The sequence below is a fragment of the Miniopterus schreibersii genome, assembly GCF_964146895.1.
Source record: "Miniopterus schreibersii genome assembly, chromosome: 2".
In the NCBI taxonomy this organism is placed as follows: domain Eukaryota; kingdom Metazoa; phylum Chordata; class Mammalia; order Chiroptera; family Miniopteridae; genus Miniopterus; species Miniopterus schreibersii.
Window position 1 is genome coordinate 49,311,623 of NC_138102.1, and position 20,912 is coordinate 49,332,534.

At 33.5% G+C, this 20,912-nt stretch overlaps 1 protein-coding gene across 8 annotated transcripts in view; it reads left to right on the forward strand.

Annotated features, from left to right (window-relative positions):
- RBM26 (RNA binding motif protein 26) overlaps positions 1 to 20,912 on the forward strand; it is an 85,316-nt gene that overhangs the window by 38,515 nt on the left and 25,889 nt on the right. For 6 of the 8 annotated variants that reach the window (XM_081130706.1, XM_081130701.1, XM_081130703.1 and 3 more), the window contains exons 10-18: positions 2,826 to 2,937; positions 4,041 to 4,200; positions 6,207 to 6,371; positions 7,259 to 7,390; positions 8,613 to 8,684; positions 17,195 to 17,320; positions 17,660 to 17,734; positions 19,099 to 19,266; positions 20,701 to 20,805. In XM_081130706.1, coding sequence (XP_080986832.1) covers positions 2,826 to 2,937; positions 4,041 to 4,200; positions 6,207 to 6,371; positions 7,259 to 7,390; positions 8,613 to 8,684; positions 17,195 to 17,320; positions 17,660 to 17,734; positions 19,099 to 19,266; positions 20,701 to 20,805 — 1,115 coding nt within the window. The remainder of the gene's footprint in view (positions 1 to 2,825; positions 2,938 to 4,040; positions 4,201 to 6,206; positions 6,372 to 7,258; positions 7,391 to 8,612; positions 8,685 to 17,194; positions 17,321 to 17,659; positions 17,735 to 19,098; positions 19,267 to 20,700; positions 20,806 to 20,912) is intronic. The other 2 variants (XM_081130707.1, XM_081130708.1) reach the window with 1 other exon arrangement.

Below are 20,912 nucleotides of genomic sequence, written 5' to 3' on the forward strand. Positions count from 1 at the left end.
AAACATGTCTTTATTGATTTCAGAGAGAGGAAACGAGAGGGAGAGAGAGAGAGAGAAACATCAGTGATGAGAGAGTCATTGATTGGCTGCAGCCCGCAACCCGGGCATGTGCCCTGACCAGGAATTGAACCCCGATCTCCTGGATCCTAGGTCGACGCTCAACCACTGAGCCACGCCTGGCCGGGCTAATGTGTTTCTGATACTTCCTCCTTGAGAATTACTACATTGATGAATGAAGTCATGGCAGTAGATAAGATGTCTTAGGGAAGTGCTACAGAGTGAGATTAGAAAGTCCAAGTAAATAACTGGAGAATGCCTTCACTGAAGCAGTGGGCAAAGAAAGGGGAGCTTACATAAGGCACTGAGAAAATGAATCCTAAAAGGCAAAGACAGAAGCAGGGAGTTTGGAGTCATGAAAATCAAGGGGAGAAAATAAGGAGGGGAAGGTGATCAACAGCATTAAATGCTCTTGAGAGGTCAAGTAAGAGAAAGACTGGGATGTATTCCATAAGCTTAAGCAACAAGTGAGGACATCAGCAATTTTAGCAAGAGCAAGTGCGATAATGGGAGCAGCTGGCAGTTTTCAGAGAATTAGTAGATGTGTGGGTTGTAAGGAAGCAGAGTTATTAGCAAGTGTAGACATCTCTTAGGAAATAGCTGTTAGGGTAAGGAGAGAGACAAGGCTGGAGCTGGAAGGTCAAGTGGTTTTAAGAGGTTTCTTTTTTAAAAATGGAGTAATGTAGATGGGAAATATTAGTATGGAGTTTCCTCAGAAGATTAGAAATGGACCTGCCTTGTGACCCATTGATTCTACTTCTGGGGACTTATCCATAGAAACCCAGAACACTAATTCAAAAGAATATATGCACCCCCATGTTTATTGCAAGTTATTTACAATAGCCAAACTATGGAAGCAACCCAAATGCACATCAGTAGACAAGTGGATAAAAAAGCTATGGTGTGTATGTGTGTATATGTATAATGGAACATTATTTGGCCATAAAAAAGAATGAAATCTTACCATTTGCGACAGCATGAATGGATCTAGAGGGTATTATTCTCAGTGAAAGTCAGAGAAAGGCAAATACCATATGACTTCACTTATATATGGAATCTGAAGAACAAAATAAATGAACAAATAAAACTGAAACAAACTCATAGGTAGAACTGGTGGTTTCCAGAGGGGAGGTGGTTTGGGGCACTGGTTGAAAGAGGTGAAGGGACTAAGAAGCACAATTTGGTAGCTACAAAATAGTCATGGGAAGTAAATCATAGGAAGTATAGTTAATAATATACTTTGATATATTTGATAGCTTTGAATGGTACCAGTTGGGTACTGGAAATATCCTGGGAAACGATATGTAAAGTATATGGTTGTAACCACTAAGCTATACACCTTAAACCAATGCATAATAAAAAAAATGTTGATGGGAAGTGTCAGTTTAGAGGGAGAGGTTGAAGATGGAGGAAAGCAGTGGGGTTCTGAGACACTTATTTTGGTAGCTCTCTTTATAGGATAAATCAATGGCAGGAGAATCTAGAAGCAGAAGCTCATGACAGTAGAATAGGTGAAAAGGAATGCAAATTTGTACCAAAGTTATCTCAATGGGAATTGAGAGGAAATACTTGCAAGATGAATTGAAGGGATGTGGGCAGAGTCAGAAATAAAATAATGATTGGGAAAATGGTAGTTTCACTAATCTAAATGTTTCATACTTAAAAAGCACATTGATAGGAAAATAATTTGTATTTTGTACATAGTTTTAGGATACCTATGGGATTTCCAGAAGAAGATGGCCAGGGAAAACCAAGAAGTTAGAAATTTAGGACTGGTCCTCAGAGCAGAGTTCATGTGTGATAGAGATATTGATATGATCTCCTGCATAGAGATCAAAATGTAGCCATGAGAGAGATTATGCTGAAACAGATTCCAAGTTCTTTTGGTTAGTTATGTGTTTAGAAATACTAAGAATAGGGTTTCTACAACCAGTTTTTATCCATCTTTAAAAAGAACTTTAAAACTATATTTTTCTATAGGGATTAAGGTTTGCATGTTTTAAACTTCAGTGTCATTTGGAAATAACAGGTTAAAAGAACTGACTGAAATTCTGTGTAAATGTAAAATGTTGATAGCACGTACTCAGTAGCTCTTTGGCACAGCATTTCAATCTTGAATATTTACCTTTTAAAATCATGTGTGCCCTAATTATGTTAATACGTTGGTGCTTAACTAAGCAGCCCATTTCAATCACAACTCTGTTATCAGTTCTTAAAGGTCGTATTTGTGGTAAGAGTGATGGCAAAGGGGAACAGTGACATGGATTTTACCACCACCACCCCACTCTTAGAAGTTTTCCACAGAATCATATTTATTATTTTTATTTATTTACTTGTCTTTAATAAAGTTTTTAAAAAAATCTTCATCTGAGGATATATTTATTGATTTTAGAGAGGAAGGAGGAGAGAGAGAGAGAGAGAGAGGAAGAAACATCGATCTGTTGCCTCTCGTACACACCCTGACTGGGGATTGAACCTGCATCCTTTTCATGTACTGGACAAGGCACCAAGCAGCTGAGCCACCTGGCCAGGGCCAGAGTCATATTTTAATTTGACACGTGAGAATTACTAATTCTTTAGTTAGGTTGAAGTGAATTTGAAATAAGTTAAAATCCCTTAGATTACTACTATATTTGAAATTACATTTATTTCTTTTAAAATATATGTTTGGATAAAACACCAGAACTTTGTTTTCAATATGAATTTAAGGAAATGTAGCTATGATAAACAGAAAATATTAATCTGTGTTTTCTTTTCTTTTCAAACAGAAAAGCCTCCTAATAAAAGCAGTATGAGGATAGTAGTGGATTCAGAGTCAAGGAAAAGAACCATTGGTTCTGGGGAGCCTGGAGTTACTACAAAGAAGACTTGGTTTGATAAGTAAGCTGGCAGGGGAAATTGAGAAATTTTAATATGCAGTAATTTTTAGGGTAGTTGGAGTATTATGATAGGATAGTATTATTTTTTAAAATATAATTTTGTTCTGTAGGCAATACCCCACTAAAGTGTAAGTTTTCTGAAAATTTGTTAATTAGTTGTCTGGTACTTGGAAGATGTTTTCATATAGAAGTGGTGTAGTGGCTGAGGACATATCTTTTCCTCTTTTCACCTCCCCCCACCTACAAAATAAACTCCTTATATTAGAGATGCCATTGAATACTACCTGTATGAAGGGTAGTCATAAGCTTGTTATTAGGGAAAAAAGTGTGGGTCAGGTCTGGGAGGAGGCGTTAGCCTGGGGCAGTTGCTGGTAAGAGCTAGAAAGGGATCTTTTAGGGTTGTGGGAGAGGCTGGATAGGCATTGAAGTGTCGAGGAAGGGCTTTAGGAAAGAGGTAAGGAATCAGAATGTTGGGGTGTTTATGATAATTCATTTATAAACTCATGTTTGAGGAGAGACTAGGATCGCACATTTTTGGAGCTTTTTATCATCACTCAAAGGTGGATAATTTCTAGTTCAGGCTCTGCCTTTAATTCTGTGATTTTAGGCAATTATTGTAACCTCTTGGGCCATCGTGTTATCCTTTTTTTTTCCAAGTGCCAAACGTATGGCCTACAGTTCTGACTTTTTTTTTTAAGTTAGGAAGCGGTTGAGACAGCCACTCCTACCTTTTAATAAACGTTTTAAAATAGGGTGCATTTCAGTAAGCTAGCTTTTGCAGAAATGGTACAACGGTTATATAGGCAAATTGACTAAAATAGGGTGCCAGGACCTTTCCTGCTAAGAATTTTAAGTAGGAGTGGATTCAAAGTGCCAAGTACAAGTGATATAGTAGAATCCCTCTCAGTTGGCTTTCATGAAAGATGCGAACACTACTAATTTGGAGACTTCATTTTTTTGTAAGAAAATTTAAATTTCCATTATCAATCAGTAATTTCAATTTTTAAAAAAATAAAACTTAAATAGTAAAACTTTATTTCTTTGTACTTGATAAGGGATAGGATATATAAATGAATGTATTAATTAACTTGATTTTTGTTACAGACCAAATTTTAATAGGACAAACAGCCCAGGCTTCCAGAAAAAGGTTCAGTTTGGAAATGAAAATACCAAACTTGAACTTAGAAAAGTTCCTCCAGAATTAAATAATATCAGCAAGCTTAATGAGCATTTTAGTCGATTTGGAACTTTGGTTAACTTACAGGTAAGAGCTATGAAGTGATTCTTTTGTCTTTTCTTAATTATTTAGGGAGGGAACTTAATAGAAGAAAACTACTTTTGTAAAGAATTATGAAAAATTTGGTAATCTAAATTTGGAAAATTGCATATGAAATAAAACTTTTTATATTTTAGATGTATGATTTTTAATAACTTTTGTACTCTGAAAAGGCAGGAGTTTTGATTGATCAAAACTCCTTTTTACCCAGTAGAGGTTATCATAAAAATTATAGCAAAGTTAAATAATCATACTGGTAAACTCTAATCTTATTGTAGTTTTCACTTAATTTCTTAAAGTCATCACAACAAGATGCTTTAGTCAGATTATTTTTGCTGCTGTCTACGATGGGATACATTTAACAGATGGGGCCAAGATACTATGTAATCTATAATTGGTTTAAACATTTGCTTTTCCTTGTACCATTTTTGAACATTTTTCAAAATCAGTATCAGTGTAGTTTGTATTTAACTTCACTAAAATTAGACCTTGGCTTTGGTGTATGTAACTTGTGAGGTTATTTAGTATTGAGCTTACATTGTATAATATGTGGAAAGGAGTGAAATAACACTGGGCTTTTTTAGAGAGTACAACTAAAGTTGATAATTAGGAAAATTTTGTCTTATTGCCATTTAAAAGTAACATAAAAGTAATAGATGAAAAATGCATGCTTTGTTGGGGCAGAGCAATAGAGATTTATATAGAATTTCTTTTAAATGTTTCTACATCAGTCAACTCTTTGTGTCCCTTATACTTCTCTCTCCATATATCCCCATAATATAGTGACATCACTGTTAACAGTTTACTATGTATTCTAGATTTTTTTGTTTTGTATTTCTGTATCTATATACTTATCAATCAGCTATTGATTGATAAGCATAAAGATACAGAAATTTAAGAAATTTTTCAAAGCTGAGGGGCAAAACATGGTATCTCACTTGCTCAATTTGCATTTCCTTAATTACTAGTGAGGTCGATATTTTCTCATCTTTTTACTGGTCTTTTTGCTGTATCTGCATTATTATTTATACATGTTTTTTTAAAAAGTTTAAAAAAATCCTTTAACTTTATCCTAATAAACATATTGATGAATTGATGTTTTAAGTCCCAATAAATGTATAATTTTCAAAATACTACCAAAAATCATTCTTACCAGAAATCTTTATTGAATATGGTAATAAATACTTACTATATATTCTGTTCTACACGAATTACCATTTAACTCAACACTGTAGTGTGATTATTATTATCCCATTTATGGAAGAGGGAACAGGCACAGAAAGGTTAAATAACTTGCTCATGCTCCTATGATAGTAGCAGTTGAGATTTTAGTCAGGCAGTTCGATTCAGAGTCTGTGCTCTTAATCCCTATTTTGTATTGCTTCACACCACCAGTAGTTTATATACCATACTTTGGAAAATACTGCTATTATTGGGAAAAAAAAATTTGAAGTGAAAAGCCTTATATCTGCTTACTAATATGGGTCTGCAGAATCATATACTCTCTGAATCTCAGTTTCCTTATGTGTAAAATTTCATTTTTTCCCCTTAAATTTTCTTGCACTCTTGGAAATAATTTAGTGAGAATTACAAATTTAGAAAATTTTACAAATGGCTTTTTTGTAATTTTTAATTAGGGATTACCCCTTTAAAAGTGTTTATACTGTCTTCTCCTGGCTCTGGATCTTGGCCAAAAGTCACTCATTGACATAGGGATTATTTATCATAGTCAGTATTAATATTGGGAGTAAAAAGTGAAACATTTGAATGCTTGTTTATAACATCTGTGCAAATGAGCATTTTCTTGTTCTACTTTCAACAGTCCTCAGTTACCATTTCTTCTGAAAGTAGGCTATGGTAATAATCTAGATTTAAGGAAATATAAAGATAGAATCTTACTTAGAAGGACCAATATTTTATTTGTTGAGGAATTTTACTGTATGAAGAAACAGATTCATTTGGAAATTCATTGTTCTTAATATTTGACATCTTAGGTTGCCTATAATGGTGATCCTGAAGGTGCCCTTATCCAATTTGCAACATATGAAGAAGCAAAGAAAGCAATATCAAGTACAGAAGCAGTGCTAAACAATCGCTTTATTAAGGTTTATTGGCATAGAGAAGGAAGCACCCAGCAATTGCAAACTACTTCTCCAAAGGTAAGAGATACATTTGTGTGAAATTAAATGCTTTCTTAGAAAGCATAGTATTTAAGAGCAGAGGCATTGCAGTCAGGTAGACTTTGGAGTTTAGATCCTGCCTCTACCACTTCTAAATGCATAGACTTGAGGAAGTTACTTAATATCTCTAACCTCTTTTTTCATTTTATTGGAAGTTAATTCCTAGTTTAGACAGTTATAAGATGATATGTCAAAGCATATAGAAAACTCCCGAGTAGATAAGAGACACTCAGTACATGATAGCTTTACATATTCCACAAAGTCAGATTATGGGTTCATCTTGGAAATCATTCCTTCCTTCCCTCCCTACCTTTCTCCCTCTTTTTTAATCAGTGAATCAGTCAATATGTAGTGTTAGATTAATTGCTTGTAGAGGTGTCTTACAGCGGTTTGCTTCTTTAACTTTCTCCTGCTTGTTTAAAAAAAAAAGAAAATAGTTAAGTGTAGATTTTATTTTATTTATTTTTTTAAATATATCTTTATTGATTTCAGAGAGAGGAAAGGAGAGGGAGAGAGAGAGATAGAAACATCAATGACGAGAGAGTCATTGACCGAGCCCGCAACCCGGGCATGTGCCCTGACCGGGAATCGAACCCCGATCGCCTGGATCCTAGGTCGACGCTCAACCGCTGAGCCACGCTCGGCCAGGCGTTAAGTGTAGATTTGAATTTTTTTCTCCACTTTACAAATAAGTTATATAATGCAAAGAAAAACATCTTATGTGATTTGGAAGGGGCTAGATTTTGGTAACAAACTGCACTTTTAAGACTTTCTCTGCATGGGCAATTTAGTAATAAAATAACAAAGGTGACTTTCTATGCTCATGAACTAATCAGCTTGTTTAACACTTTTTTTCTTGTTCTGAGGTAATGCAGCCTTTAGTCCAGCAGCCCATTTTGCCTGTTGTGAAGCAATCTGTTAAAGAGCGGCTGGGCCCAGTACCCTCAAGTACTATTGAACCAGCAGAAGCCCAGAGTGCCGGTTCAGACCTTCCTCAGGTAAATGAAAAGTCTTATTATTGTGCCTGTCACATAGTAGGTTCTGAGTAAATTAGTTTCCCTTGGTGATTTGAATTATAGTTAATTATATATATTTTATACAGAAATAGGATAGTATATACATATATGAACTTCACCTGAAAATATTTTTGTTACTATTATAATATTTTCACATTCTACTTTTTCTATAGTATTTGAATCTTAAATTCTCTCTAATATTTATAAGAAAGAGCTCTCTTTCACTTTGTGGAGGAGGTATTTTCCAACAAGTCTCCCTGAAAAGTTAAGGTCCATATACTGAATCTTATCTTTTCCATCATCTTTCACTTAACTAGAATTCTATTCCAGAGATAATTATGTGCCCGAACTGAAAGCTTTTGGGACAGGAAGGCTTCAACCATCAGGTTTTAGCATGCTTAATATTATACGGATTCAAGTTGCTTATGCAGCTCTCTCAGAACTTTGCATCACTTATTCCTTACTCTTGGATTTTCTTCTCCATATGTCATTCCCTTCCCACGCCCTTCCATACTTGAGTAGCAGTTTCTTATTTCTATACCCTCAGTCTCTGAAACTTAGAGTTCTTTGTCTCCAGATGTTTTCAGCATTTGCTGTATAAAGTAGAGTTAGGATATACTATCCTACTTAGCTAATGGATGCCACCTTATTAAAATTTTCCTGGATAGTTCCTGAAAAGTAATATATTGAGATTCTATTAAAAAAACATGCAGAATGTAAATTGGTAAATTATTAGTTACTTAAAAACACACACACCCCAATCCTGTTATTACTAATCATCAGCAAATGCAATGTATTTCACTAAAAACAAACATACTTTAAGAAAGAATGGCTTTTATTTTTAAGCTCAAAAAGCAGACACATCCTTTATTTACTCAAAGCTAATATTTACAATGTTCAAACTTTCTGTTTGTTAACATAGAATTCTAAGAATTTATGATTCTGTATCAGTGGAGGGGACTTTAGCAACCACCTGACTTAAACATCTTATTTTACATTAGAGTTTTTCATGATTAGTACTGTATACTGTTTTTCCATACGTATTTTCTTCCTGTCTCTGTCTTTGAAAAAGGCCCAAGTTTTGTGATTAACATCAATATACTTACAGAGTCAGTATATGTGAGTAGAATCAGAATGTTCATAATCCCAGCAGACTTATATATGTTTGGGGAAACACTGAATATTTCCATTTTAATTTTTTTAGAATGTAACTAAATTATCTGTGAAGGACAGGTTGGGTTTTGTATCAAAGCCATCTGTTTCAGCAACTGAAAAGGTAAGAAGAAGCATGATGTGTTTGTCTTGGCTTCATAAATGTTTTCAGATGGCATCTTAATTTTTTAATTTTTTATAGTCCCAAACTTTTGCTTCTTAATAGTATCTGTATCTCATATTCCTACCTTTTTCTTTCCATTTGCTGAAAAAGAAAAATATTTGCCTATCTTTTTTTACTTTTTGCATCAGCATTTTAATACTTGCCGCTCACTATAGTTTCCATGTGCTTCATTTTTTTCTTTTTCTTTGTATTTACTATATTTTCTTTAGAGATATTTTACGTTTTATTTTGAAAACTCTGGCAGTCTAATAGAAAGGGCCATGAAATAGGAGTTGTACTTGAGTTTGAGCTTTGACTCTTTACTTACTAACTGCATGATGTTGGGCAGTGTTGTTAATCTTTATGAATTTTTTACTTCATCATAAAATGGTGATGGTAATATTTATATTGCTCATAAGGTTTTGTGAGGGATTAAATAAAATTTATTATTTAAAATTATTTTGTAAACTGGAAAAGATGATGTAAATGTAATATTTTTATTTATAATTAATAGCTATTGTGTATAGCCTGACAATACATTTAGTCATTTTTTTTTTTTAAAGGGACAAGTGCTGATTAAATTAAGACCATTTGTGTATCTATCTTATAGTTCTGTATAGATGTGGGGTTTTTTTCTTTCTTTTTTCTATTTAGGTATGAGTGAATGCCCTAATCTGTAGTCTTATTTGAGTTATATCAAATCACAGAATATTAGAATTAGATAATCTTTTTCCATTTCTATACCCTCACCTTGAAGGAAGATAAAACCCAAATAGTTTTTTGGTTGCCCTATACACTTGAGTTACTGAGCTGGGACTGGAATCTGGATCTCTTAATTTTACTCCATGGCTCTTTCCATTATGAAGACTACGTAGGAAATTGACTTCATAGGTAAATAGAGCACCCCATGAGATAGCTTACCTGTTCTCTTCACTGCTTCTTAGTATATTTTCCTTATTTACTGTGTAAAACTTTGGCAGTTCTAGATATTTGAATACGAATCTCATTTTCTAAATCAGATTTCCCTCTTGGGCACCTCAGAATTACTTCAGGCATAACATTTCTAAGAAAATTCATTATTTCCCACACAAGTTAATGTTTTCTCCTAGCCCTCACCTCTGGAAGTGATACCACGCATTTCCAGTTTGTATTGTCTAAAAGCCTGAAGAGTCATTGGCTTGTGTTTTTAGTTCACATCTCTTTCTCTACCACCTTCAGGTGACTTACTATGGATGCAGTGTCAGAGCTGCCATCCTTTCCTCTAGTGTACACTGCCACCATCCTACTCTCAGACTTATTTTAATGTGAGTTGCTTACAGAAACCTTCATTTCCTCAGCTAAATGACTTAGCTTGGTTCACAGGTCATCATACGTCAATTATTCTGATTCTGTTACCTCTGCTTTAGTCCTTTCTTTTCTAAGGAGTCTTTTTCTGCTCATTGTCCCTTGTTGTTTCCTGCCCTTTTTTTTTTTTTTTGTGGTGGTGGTTTTCCTGGAGTGCATTTTTCTCTGCCTAACTGAATTCTAGTCATTATTTTAAAGATTGAAAAAAATCTCTAACCTCTTCTATAAAACCTCCAAACCTTTCCATATGATATCCCCCTTTTCTCTAAATTTGTATCCTTTATTCTTTTAAATTTAGCAGCATGTAAATATTTACTTTGGTTAGATTTATTTTACTTGATAATGAGCAACTAAGGAAAAAATTAACAATATGAGGTCTTTTATACTTAGCAGTTCTGGAGAGGTAAAAAAGCTGATTATGTTTAGGATCTGTTTATGTCGAAATTTGGACTCTGAAATCGAAGTGTATTAATTATAGCTTTTATAAAACTTTTCTAATGTGTTTTGCTACTGTTTTTATTATTGGTTTTTTTAAAGCATGTTTTGTATAGCTTTAGGATAAAAGGGATACAAACTTGGGATTGATAGTATAATTTACTAATATAGTTACCACTACTTAAATTTGTGAAAAATCACTAATGGCAGTGGGCTATTTATGAAAAAATTTACTTGGAAAATACTGTAAAGGATTTTTTCAGGAAAGCAGTTATTTCCAAAATACAACTTTCAGTCATCTTTAGTGGACCTGTTTAAAAAAGAACATTTTATTTTTGCTTACTCTTGGTGATATCTCTTCCCCTAGTCCATAGTGATTTTTGCTGCAGAATCCTTAGAGGTCAGTGATACAGAGAAGCTTTAGGAAGAATAGAAGAATGTTCTCTATAATCAAATATTACCCAAAAAATAAAATAAAAATAAATTTTTTAATTGAAGGCAGGCGTAATCTCAAAACTAGTATCCATCCAGTATCTTCTGTCATTTTGAAAGCAAATAAATACACAAATGTAAAATTTTATCCCTTTCTTATGTTATGACATTGAGTAAACCCTTTAGTGATTTGTCTTTATTCTAAGTTTCCATTTTTGTGAGAGGGCTAAGAGAGAGGGAACTTAAAACCTGATTGATACAGCTAAATATTAAGATATTGCAGTAGCCATTAAATAGGTAGTGTTTGAGTGATCATTTAGATGATAAACGTTTGAGTGTTTCTGCTTACTATAAGGAGATTTATGAAGAATAAAGGCATCTACATATACCATCCTGGTTAGGTTTTTTTTTTAATTTATCTTTATTGAAAGTATTACAGATGTCCCCTTTTTCCCCCCATTGACTTCCCCACCTTGCATCTGCCCCACCCCCAGGCCTTCCCCATACCAATGTCTCTTTTCATAGATTATGCATATAAGTTCTTTGATTAGTCTCTCCCCACCCACTTCCCCATCCCTTCCTTCCCTTTGAGATCCCTCAGTCTGTTCCATGCTTCTGCATCTCTGGATCTATTTTGTTCATCAGTTTATTTTGTTCATTAGATTCCACATATGGGTGAGATCATATGGTACTTGTTTTTCTCTGACTGGCTTATTTTGCTTAGCATAATACTCTCCAGTTCCATCCATGCTGTCCCAAAGGGTAAGAGATCCTTTTTTACAGGTGCATAGTATTCCATGGTGTAAGTGTCCCACAGCTTTTTTATCCACTCATCTACTGATGGACACTTGGGCTGTTTCCAGATCTTAGCTATTGTAAATTGTGCTGCTATGAGCATAGGGGTGCATAAGTTCTTTCTGATTGGTATTTCAGGTTTCTTAGGATATATTCCTAGAAGTAGGATCACTGGGTCAAATGGCAGTTCAAGTTTTAATTTTTTGAGGAAACTCCGCACTGTTTAGACTGTTCATATTTTCTCCTTAAAGCCCTTCTATTTTTGATAAGCAAGCTGATATTTAATGTTCACTTAAATATTTAATGTTCTTATATCAGTTTTAGGTATATCAAGCATATGAAACAGGATGTTATTATTTCTTAGCAGTATTTTTTTGGTATCTGAAAATATATCTTGTGGGGTTTTTTTGCATGATGATATGTTAACCTCTCTACCATGGAACTTTAAAAAGGGAAATTGTGTGGTATAATTGAAGGAACATTGCATGTCATATAGAAACTTATGCTGTTGATTTAGCAGCTGACAATCTGTATGATCCTGAACAAATTTACAGTTTCCTTAACTGTAAATGCAGTTGTTTAAGTAATCTTTTGATTTTTAAGTTTGTCTTTATTGTGTAATTTTGTACTTTAAATAGATTAAGGAAATTTATGATAGTTGTTGTTTTTTTTTGACTAATTTTGACTTTTTAAATACATTGGCCTCTGTCAAGATTACTCAGTCAAGATTGTTATCAAGGTTGTTTTTTCTTCAGAGAAATGTGATTTATATAAAATTATTTATTATGCAGAATTTTCTGGGAACCAAGCTATTGTAGCAAAAATTGATTACTGACTACACATTTTTTCTTTGATATTAAAATATTTCTCTACAAGATCTTTAATCCCTTTGTCTCTCTTAAGGTGTTTAGTATTATTGGAAGAAAACTGTTAATCTTTGAAAATATTTTATGTATTCATTAAAAATTTTTTTGATCGATTGAATTTTGGAGAGAGGGAGGATAGGAGAGAGAGAAAGAAATATCGGTTTGTTGTTCCACTTATTTATGCATTCATTGGTTGGTTCTTGTATGTGCCCTGACTGGAGAGCGAACCCGAAGCCGTGGTGTATCAGTCTAACCAACAGAGCTACCCAGCCAGCGCCCTGAAAATATTTTATAAATTTAACTTTAAATTATGTTGTTCTCACTAGAATTTCTAATTAGATTTCGCTATAGAGAACACATCTGTGTGCTGCTGGCAAAAGACTATCATAAGTGAACATTCAGGTTTATTGAAAAGATTATTATTTACTTAATATAATAAAAATTGACCATACAGTAATTATATTAATAAGCTTCCTTCATGTAACTCCTCAAATACTGTATTTTTATTGCATTTAAACAAGGCACATCTGCTCTAGAGTGTGGCTGTGAAGCATTGCATCTGTGTTTCTTTTGTATTTGATTCAGATTTGGGCATTGCTTATTTTAAAATGATACTTAGATGACTTTATTTGTAATAACCTGTTTTTGTAGTACTTTTTACAAAATACTTTGTTTCCTTTCATTCTCATCCATGACAAAAATCTGTTTTTCTCTGTCTTTAAGTGTACTAATAATAGTTACGGCTGGTAATATTTTACAGAGGAAGTAAGATAAGGAGGTGTTAATGGATTATAACCTCTATTTTGTTAGGGAAATGGCCTTTGGAAAGGTAAGAAGGATTAGTGATACATATTTTAACATCAAAGTATATGATATTTTTCAACTGATTTTATGAATTCAACATACCTTTGATACCAAACCTGAGAAGTATTACAAGCCATTGTCTCATGAACCATAGGCACAAAAATCCTAGACAAAGTATTAGCAAAAGTCCAGTGATATGAAAAAAATAATACATCCTTGCCAGGTAGGATTTATTCTAGAAATGCAAGGTGGTTGTAACATTTGGAAATCAGTTTAATTTCACCATATTAACAGAATAAAGTTGGGGTGGGGGATGGGAGGGTAAAACCCATGTGATTATCTTAGTAGAATAAACAATATTCATAATAGCATCACACTAAACACTAGGAATAGAAAGAAACTTGATTAATTTGACAAAATATATATGCAGAGAATCCCTACAACTAACATACTCAATGATAAAATAGTGAATGTTTTCCCTCTGAGATCAGGAACAAGAAAGGATGTCCACTCTCCTCACTTTATTTTAGTGGTATAGGCCTCACCAGTACAATAAGGCAAGAAAATGAAATAAATGACATAAAGATTAGAAAGGAAGATACAAAACTATATTTACTCATAGATGACATGATTGTGTATCTAGAAAATTTAAAAGAACTTACAAACAATTGGAATTAATAAGTGAATGAAATAAGGTCATTGTACATACAGTCCATGTGTAAAAATACAGCACATACAGAAACCTGTTTGGAAAATTGAGAAGATAGGGTAGTTTGGAAAGTCCACTGCCTGTGCTTTGACTGTGTTCTTAGGAATTGTAAACTTTTCTGTTGGTTTGTTAATTCCCTCCACTGGTTTTATTTTTTAACAGATCTTCTTCCTCTTCTTCCTCCTCTTCTTCCTCTTCTTCCTTCTCTTCCTCCTCCTCTTCTTCCTCCTCTTCTTCCTCCTCTTCCTCCTCCTCTTCCTCCTCTTCTTCCTCCTGTTCCTCTTCTTCCTCCTTTTCTTCTTCCTCTTCTTCCTCCTCTTTTTCTTCCTCTTCTTCCTCCTCTTCCTCTTTCTCCTTCTTCTAAAAATACAGATATATTTTGCTATCCAAACTCTTACTGTCTAAACTCTGGAATCAAATAGATTTAATAGTGAATAATATTTGCAATCATGTAGTTCATTGTTTTAAGGCATTCTATTTTTACACTTTACACCTCTGAAATTGGGCTAAATTTTGGCACTGGTGTTTATGGTTGTAATTGGCAGCCTTTTTATCTTTAGTAGGGGTATATAAAATGATACTGTGTTTCATAGTCAGTGATGGATCTTAAGCTCAGTTAAATATGTTAGCTGGTGTTCTATTTTAGCAGAAGGAAGTTTCTGAATAAAACAAGGAAGTGGTGTCTTTCTAGGAATAAAGGGACCTTCTTATTCTCACCAGATACTTGAATTCACTTTGAAAAAACACTGTTTAGTCTAATATCTGATGCTGATAAAATAACTTTGAAAAGGAGCATTCCCTACTCATTGAAATTGGAGAAATGCTTGCTTAAGTAAAGAAACATTTCTTCTGGCTTTCTCACAGCTTTTACCCTAAAATACATTTCAAAACTAGAAAATAAGGTTATGATATTCATTGTTTCCAACTGATTTGAGTACAGAAATATTTTCCAGCTGATTTAAGTACAGAAATCTTTTCAACTTACTATGGAACTGTCATCAAGAAAGTTTCTGAAACACTCAAACTCTGTTTTCAGCAGATTATCTTGTGTTTCTCCCTGTAAAGTTATTGTCTAATTCTTTATGTAATTGTACAGTTTGGTGTTGTGTGGTGTGGTAAGGTCATGGAAGAAATTTTTCTCTAGAGAATGGTGACTGAAGTTAGACTACAAACTAAATCTATCTTTACTCTTATGTTTTACTGAGTAAACCATTTTATATTTGTCAGTGATTTCTGACTATTAGTTTTCATTATTGCAAAAAATTATCAGTGAAATTTTGATACAGATCAAGTATTATAAAGAACTTTTATGTTTAGCCTGGCTGGGCGTGGCTCAGCGGTTGAGCATCGGCCTAGGATCCAGGCAATAGGGGTTCGATTCCCGGTGGGGGCACATGCCCGGGTTGCGGGCTTGATCCCCAGTCGGGAGCGTGCAGGAGGCAGCCGATCAATGACTCTCTCATCATTGATGTTTCTGTCTCTCTCTCTCTCTCCCTTCCTCTCTCTGAAATCAATAAAAATATATTTTAAAAAAAAAAAAAAGGAACTTTTATTTTTAAACATCAGTTGTGCTGTATGGAACGAGTATAATTGCAGTATTCTGGGATTTTATTTTACTTAGAAGCTAGCATTCTTGAAAACTAGGAATAGTGATGAGTTGCCTAAACTTTGTGATGTTCCCTGATCTTATTTCATGATAAAAGATTACAATGCAGTGTCCAGATCGCTACTTCTCTGATACCCAGATATTTACATTTTAGTAGCTAGAAAGTGGGGCTTTTTTTCTCATTGGTACTTTTCTATTTATATCCTCTGGAAAATTACATTTTTAATATATATGGTTTCATGTTTTGTTTTTATAACATTCATAGATCTCCCTGAAGGGATCCCTAGACTCCTTTCCAAGAATCAGTAACCAGCCAACCCATGGAACTTGCAACTTACTGCTTTTGAAGGATAAAATAGGAGGCCATACACTTTTCTTAACTTCACCCTTGTATAGAAAAGTTTGTCCCCTCAGATTTATCATCATTTTAGTTGAATTTAGTGCACAGTGTTTATTGAATATTTACGGTGTGCCCTGGCACAGTTCTACGCACTGAAGATATAGCAATGAACTGAGCCAAAAAAATCCCCCCTTTCATGGCCTTGTTAAGAGCATTAGATATCATCAAGCTGAACTTCCTCCTTTTATAGGTAAACAGACTGAGGCCCAAAAAGGTACTTGTACTTACCCAGGGTCTTATAATTAATTAGTAGCAAGAAGTAGGTACTGGAAGAGAAAGTGTAACAGGAGAAAGACATGGTTTTTGTTTAAAGGCTCTTACAGTGTAGACAAGCAAGAGAAATTACTATATCATCATGTCATTTTTACTAAATGTTTTAACATTGTTTGCGGGTAGTTTTTATCTCGCACTCTACTACCAGTCAACGTAAAACGTATAAATACGTTTCCAGCATACAATGTGTTAATAACTGTAGGAATAAAATCTCATGGAAGGACTTGGGTAGAAGAAAGAAATGATTAGGACTTTGTGGCGGTCTTGGCTGGTTGTGCTGAACCTGAGCTGGGTTTAAGGGAATAAGATGACATGAAGCAGATGGAGCAGTGCTAGAAAAGGAATGGAGAAAGAAAGCAACAAAGTTCATTTCCAAACTGTAAATTGCAAATGATCATGAGGTGCAAACAGTTGCTAACTGTTTGAGGAACAACATCCAGTTTTCTCCTGTGCCATGCTCTTGTTACAGATTTTGCTTTAGTTAGTAGGAACACTAGCACATGTATTCAGTAACGAATATTTTCTCAGTGATGTAGTAATGACTCTTTTTTCTTGAAGTTTTTATGTTTGTTTTTGCTTTTTTCCTATAGGTGTATTAATTAAAAACTTTTTATTTCATAGTTTATCCATCATTCATACCCTTCTTTTCAAATCAATAAATGATTTAGTTACTATATGTATGTAATACATTTAGTTCACTGCTCTAAATTCTGACAGAAGTGCTTTAATGTTGTTTTATAAGAAAACAGGACTTAGAAAATCGTGAGTGCTTGATACATTTTTTACAAACTGAATTTGTATTGGTAGGTGTTATCTACATCTACTGGCTTAACAAAAACGGTGTATAATCCAGCTGCTTTGAAGGCTGCACAAAAAACCTTACTTGTTTCCCCCTCTGCAGTTGATAATAGTGAAGCACAGAAAAAAAAGCAGGTAAGTACAACTACTGTACAAAATTTGCATGTAGGAAAACTTTTCTGCATGTGTGTGTTTTTTCAATGCTCATAACAAAATGGAACTAAAAGTATGTTGGCTGCCACTAAACTTTTATTTTCCACAGTGTAGCAGTAAATATTAATTTTTTTCTTGGAATGAAAGTTTTTCCTGATTTTTTAAAACTTGCATACATATTTAAATTTTACATAGGAAAACTTTGCATTTAATTTTTGTTGCCAAGCTTCTGCAGTTACAACCATTTCTGTCCTCTTGAATCATTTTGTTTATTGGAAAAATTGTAAATACTCTAAGGATATTTTTTATCCCTTCCTCTAGGAGGCACTGAAACTTCAGCAGGATGTAAGGAAAAGAAAACAAGAAATTTTAGAAAAGCACATTGAAACACAGAAGGTAAAATATTAAAGCTAGATTTGGCAAAATATATTTATAAATGTTACAACTTTGAGTGAGTTTAAGCTTACACTATATAGATATTCCTGAGAAACATATTTACGTTAATTGATAATGGTAAAACTGAAATATTATCAATGGTAAAATATATTATCAATTGATAGTATATTGGGGATGAAGAGCATAGATTTAAGGGTGGGCTGGGAATTGGAGTAGTTTAAATGGAACTATGGTTATCAAATTTGAAATGAAAATGAGTATTTATCCAGGTATGCTGCTGTGCAATACTTTGTTCAGCAGATAGTAAATGGGGCCTTTCTCTTAATATTGAGATAGGACCTTTATTTAATTGCCACACCTGACTATTATTTACTTGAAATGTGTCTAGTCCAAGTTGAGATGTGCTGTGAGAGTAAAATACATACCAGATTTCAAAGATGTAGTATGAAGAAAAAAAGCAAAACATCTCAGTAATTTTTGTTGAAATGTAACATTTTGAATATTTTTGGTTAAGTTGAATATGTTATTAATTTTACTGTATCTTTTTTATCTTTTTAAAGTGACTGCTAGAAAGTTAAAAATTACTTATGTAGCTTATAGTATTTCTTTTTTACAATGTTGCTCTAGTTGATGACATTGAATTGCTCTTAATTATGTCTGGTAATAATGGTTATGACATTTCAAAATATTGAAAATATAGAAACTATACATTTTATTTAAAATGTTTGTCTTTTATAACTTAATTTTGAGTATGCTTGATAAAGAGAAATCACAATGCTTTACATCAAAAACTGAAACCATCTTGACGCAGAGAACCTATAATATTGGGTGGTATCTTCTACCCCATAATACCTTGTTTATCTTCTTGTTCCCTATCCATGTTGGGGATATCATTCCTAGGCTACCAGGTACTGTTTCCCTGTGACAAAGAAAGTAATTAAACATTTCATTTTCCTAATACCCCATTATATGAAGGGAAAGCAAAATTTTTCCTATGATTCATTCTAGGTTACAGACTCCATTTGGAGCTGGAGTATTTAGAGGTAGTAATATCAACAAATGGATTAGAAAGTAAAGTTGTTTATACTATTTCAAATTCACAACTTTTCAGGGATTGAATTGAATTTCTTGTGTTTTAAGAGACTCAAACAGTACTACTATAGTTCTTCAGAAAGTAAACCAACTTTAAGGCTTGAATTGAGATAGTTAGCATCACTGATCTATTTTAGTGATTGTAGTCCTTGTTATGAATACATAAACTAAAAGTAGTAGATACTTATTTTCAATTTAGTTTGCTGTGTTTATTTTGTTAATAATAATAGGAATAAGTATCTTATATTTTTCTCTTTTTAAAAATCTGGCAGATGTTAATTTCAAAACTAGAGAAAAACAAAGCAATGAAGTCTGAAGATAAAGCAGAAATAATGAAAACTTTAGAGGTTTTGACAAAAAATATTACCAAGTTGAAAGATGAGGTCAAAGCTACTTCTCCTGGACGCTGTCTTCCAAAAAGTATAAAAACCAAGACTCAGGTACTTTGTGTTTTTCATATTACTACTTAAAAAAACATTAAAACACTATATATTTTAAAATTCATTTTCCTTTTAGGTAATGTCCTTTGCTCAAAATTTGACCATTGTATGCTACCATTCTCTCTTTCCTCCATTAATTAATAAGTAAATAAGCACAAACTCTACTAATCTTTGGAATCTTGTGGATTACAGTTGAAAAGTCAGTAATTAGGAGAATAGTTAACGGATAATCTTGAAAAGGTAGTATGAATACAAAATGATATAGGTACTTGAGTGCTTGACTGAGGAGTTTGAGCTTTATTTTGTAACAAGTTTGTGGTATAAAACATTAACGAACAGAGAAGTCACATTCTGATAGCACAGTACAGGATGTATTTATTGAACTAGGGGGAAATTAACGAGATAACAAAGAAGTGAGCAAGTTAATTTCAGATGGTAAGTGATTAAGAAAAAAACATACAGAGTTATATACAATATTTATACTTGGTGTGTGTGTACATGTATAAATTCATTAGTTACTATTGATATTTCTGATTCTAATCCAACACCACAGGGTTCTTCCTTTCCTTCTCTCATTTCCTTATTTTATCTCCCTGTTACCATAATGACAACTTGGTTTCCACTAACATCAACACAGCATTCATTTGCTCATTCCTGTAGTACATTCCAAGTAGTCTCAGAATTGTTACAATAATACCACTTCCACCAACTAACTAAATGTAAAATTTAGAATTTATTTGTGTTCTTTATAACCTCACAATATATTCCACTAAAGATATAGAATCAGAACTGTGGTCTAGGATTACTTTTTCTTTTTGTGTGGTTATATTATTAATTTGATAAAGTTGGATGTATTTCTGTATTGTATTCAGTTTTGGATCCCCCTCATTCTTGCTGATTTAATTTTACTTTTTGAATATGTAAAACATTAACATCATTCAAAAGCTAAGCTATGAAAAGGTATATATAGAAAACCTTTCTTTCGCCTTTGGTGCCTGACACTAATCCCTATTTTCCCTCCTTGGGGGGGGGGGGGTTTGTGTGTGTGTGTGTGTGTGTGTGTGTGTGTGTGTGTGTGTGTGTTCTTTCCCACATAAAAGTATTCTGTATATTGCTTGTTAATACCGTAGTATTTTGTTTTTCTTTCACAGTTATTTCCTGAAAATTACTCCATATCAGTCCATAGAAATCTCTGGCTTCTATACGGAAAATGAATTACAGGGAAATCAGTGGAAGTAGGAACAAATTAGGAAGCTGCTAACAGTAGGGTAGACTAGAGTTGACTGATGGCTTGAATTAGGGTAGTAGGACTGGAAATAGAAAAGAAATGTACAGATTAAATGGGAATGTGTAAAAAAGTTCTTTGTAACAAAGTTTTGTATAAATGTAGGATATTAATTATTGTCACCTAAAATATTAATTACTGTTTTCTAGATGCAGAAAGAATTGCTTGACACAGAGCTGGATTTATATAAGAAGATGCAAGCTGGAGAAGAAGTCACTGAACTTAGGAGAAAGTATACAGAATTGCAGCTGGAAGTATGTTTCATCATAGCTACACAGTGTGCTAAAGAGGAGCGGTTGTATTTATGGTGGTTAATTTGAAAAAACATTCCCTTCATTCTAGTCAACAATTCTTGGCAGTC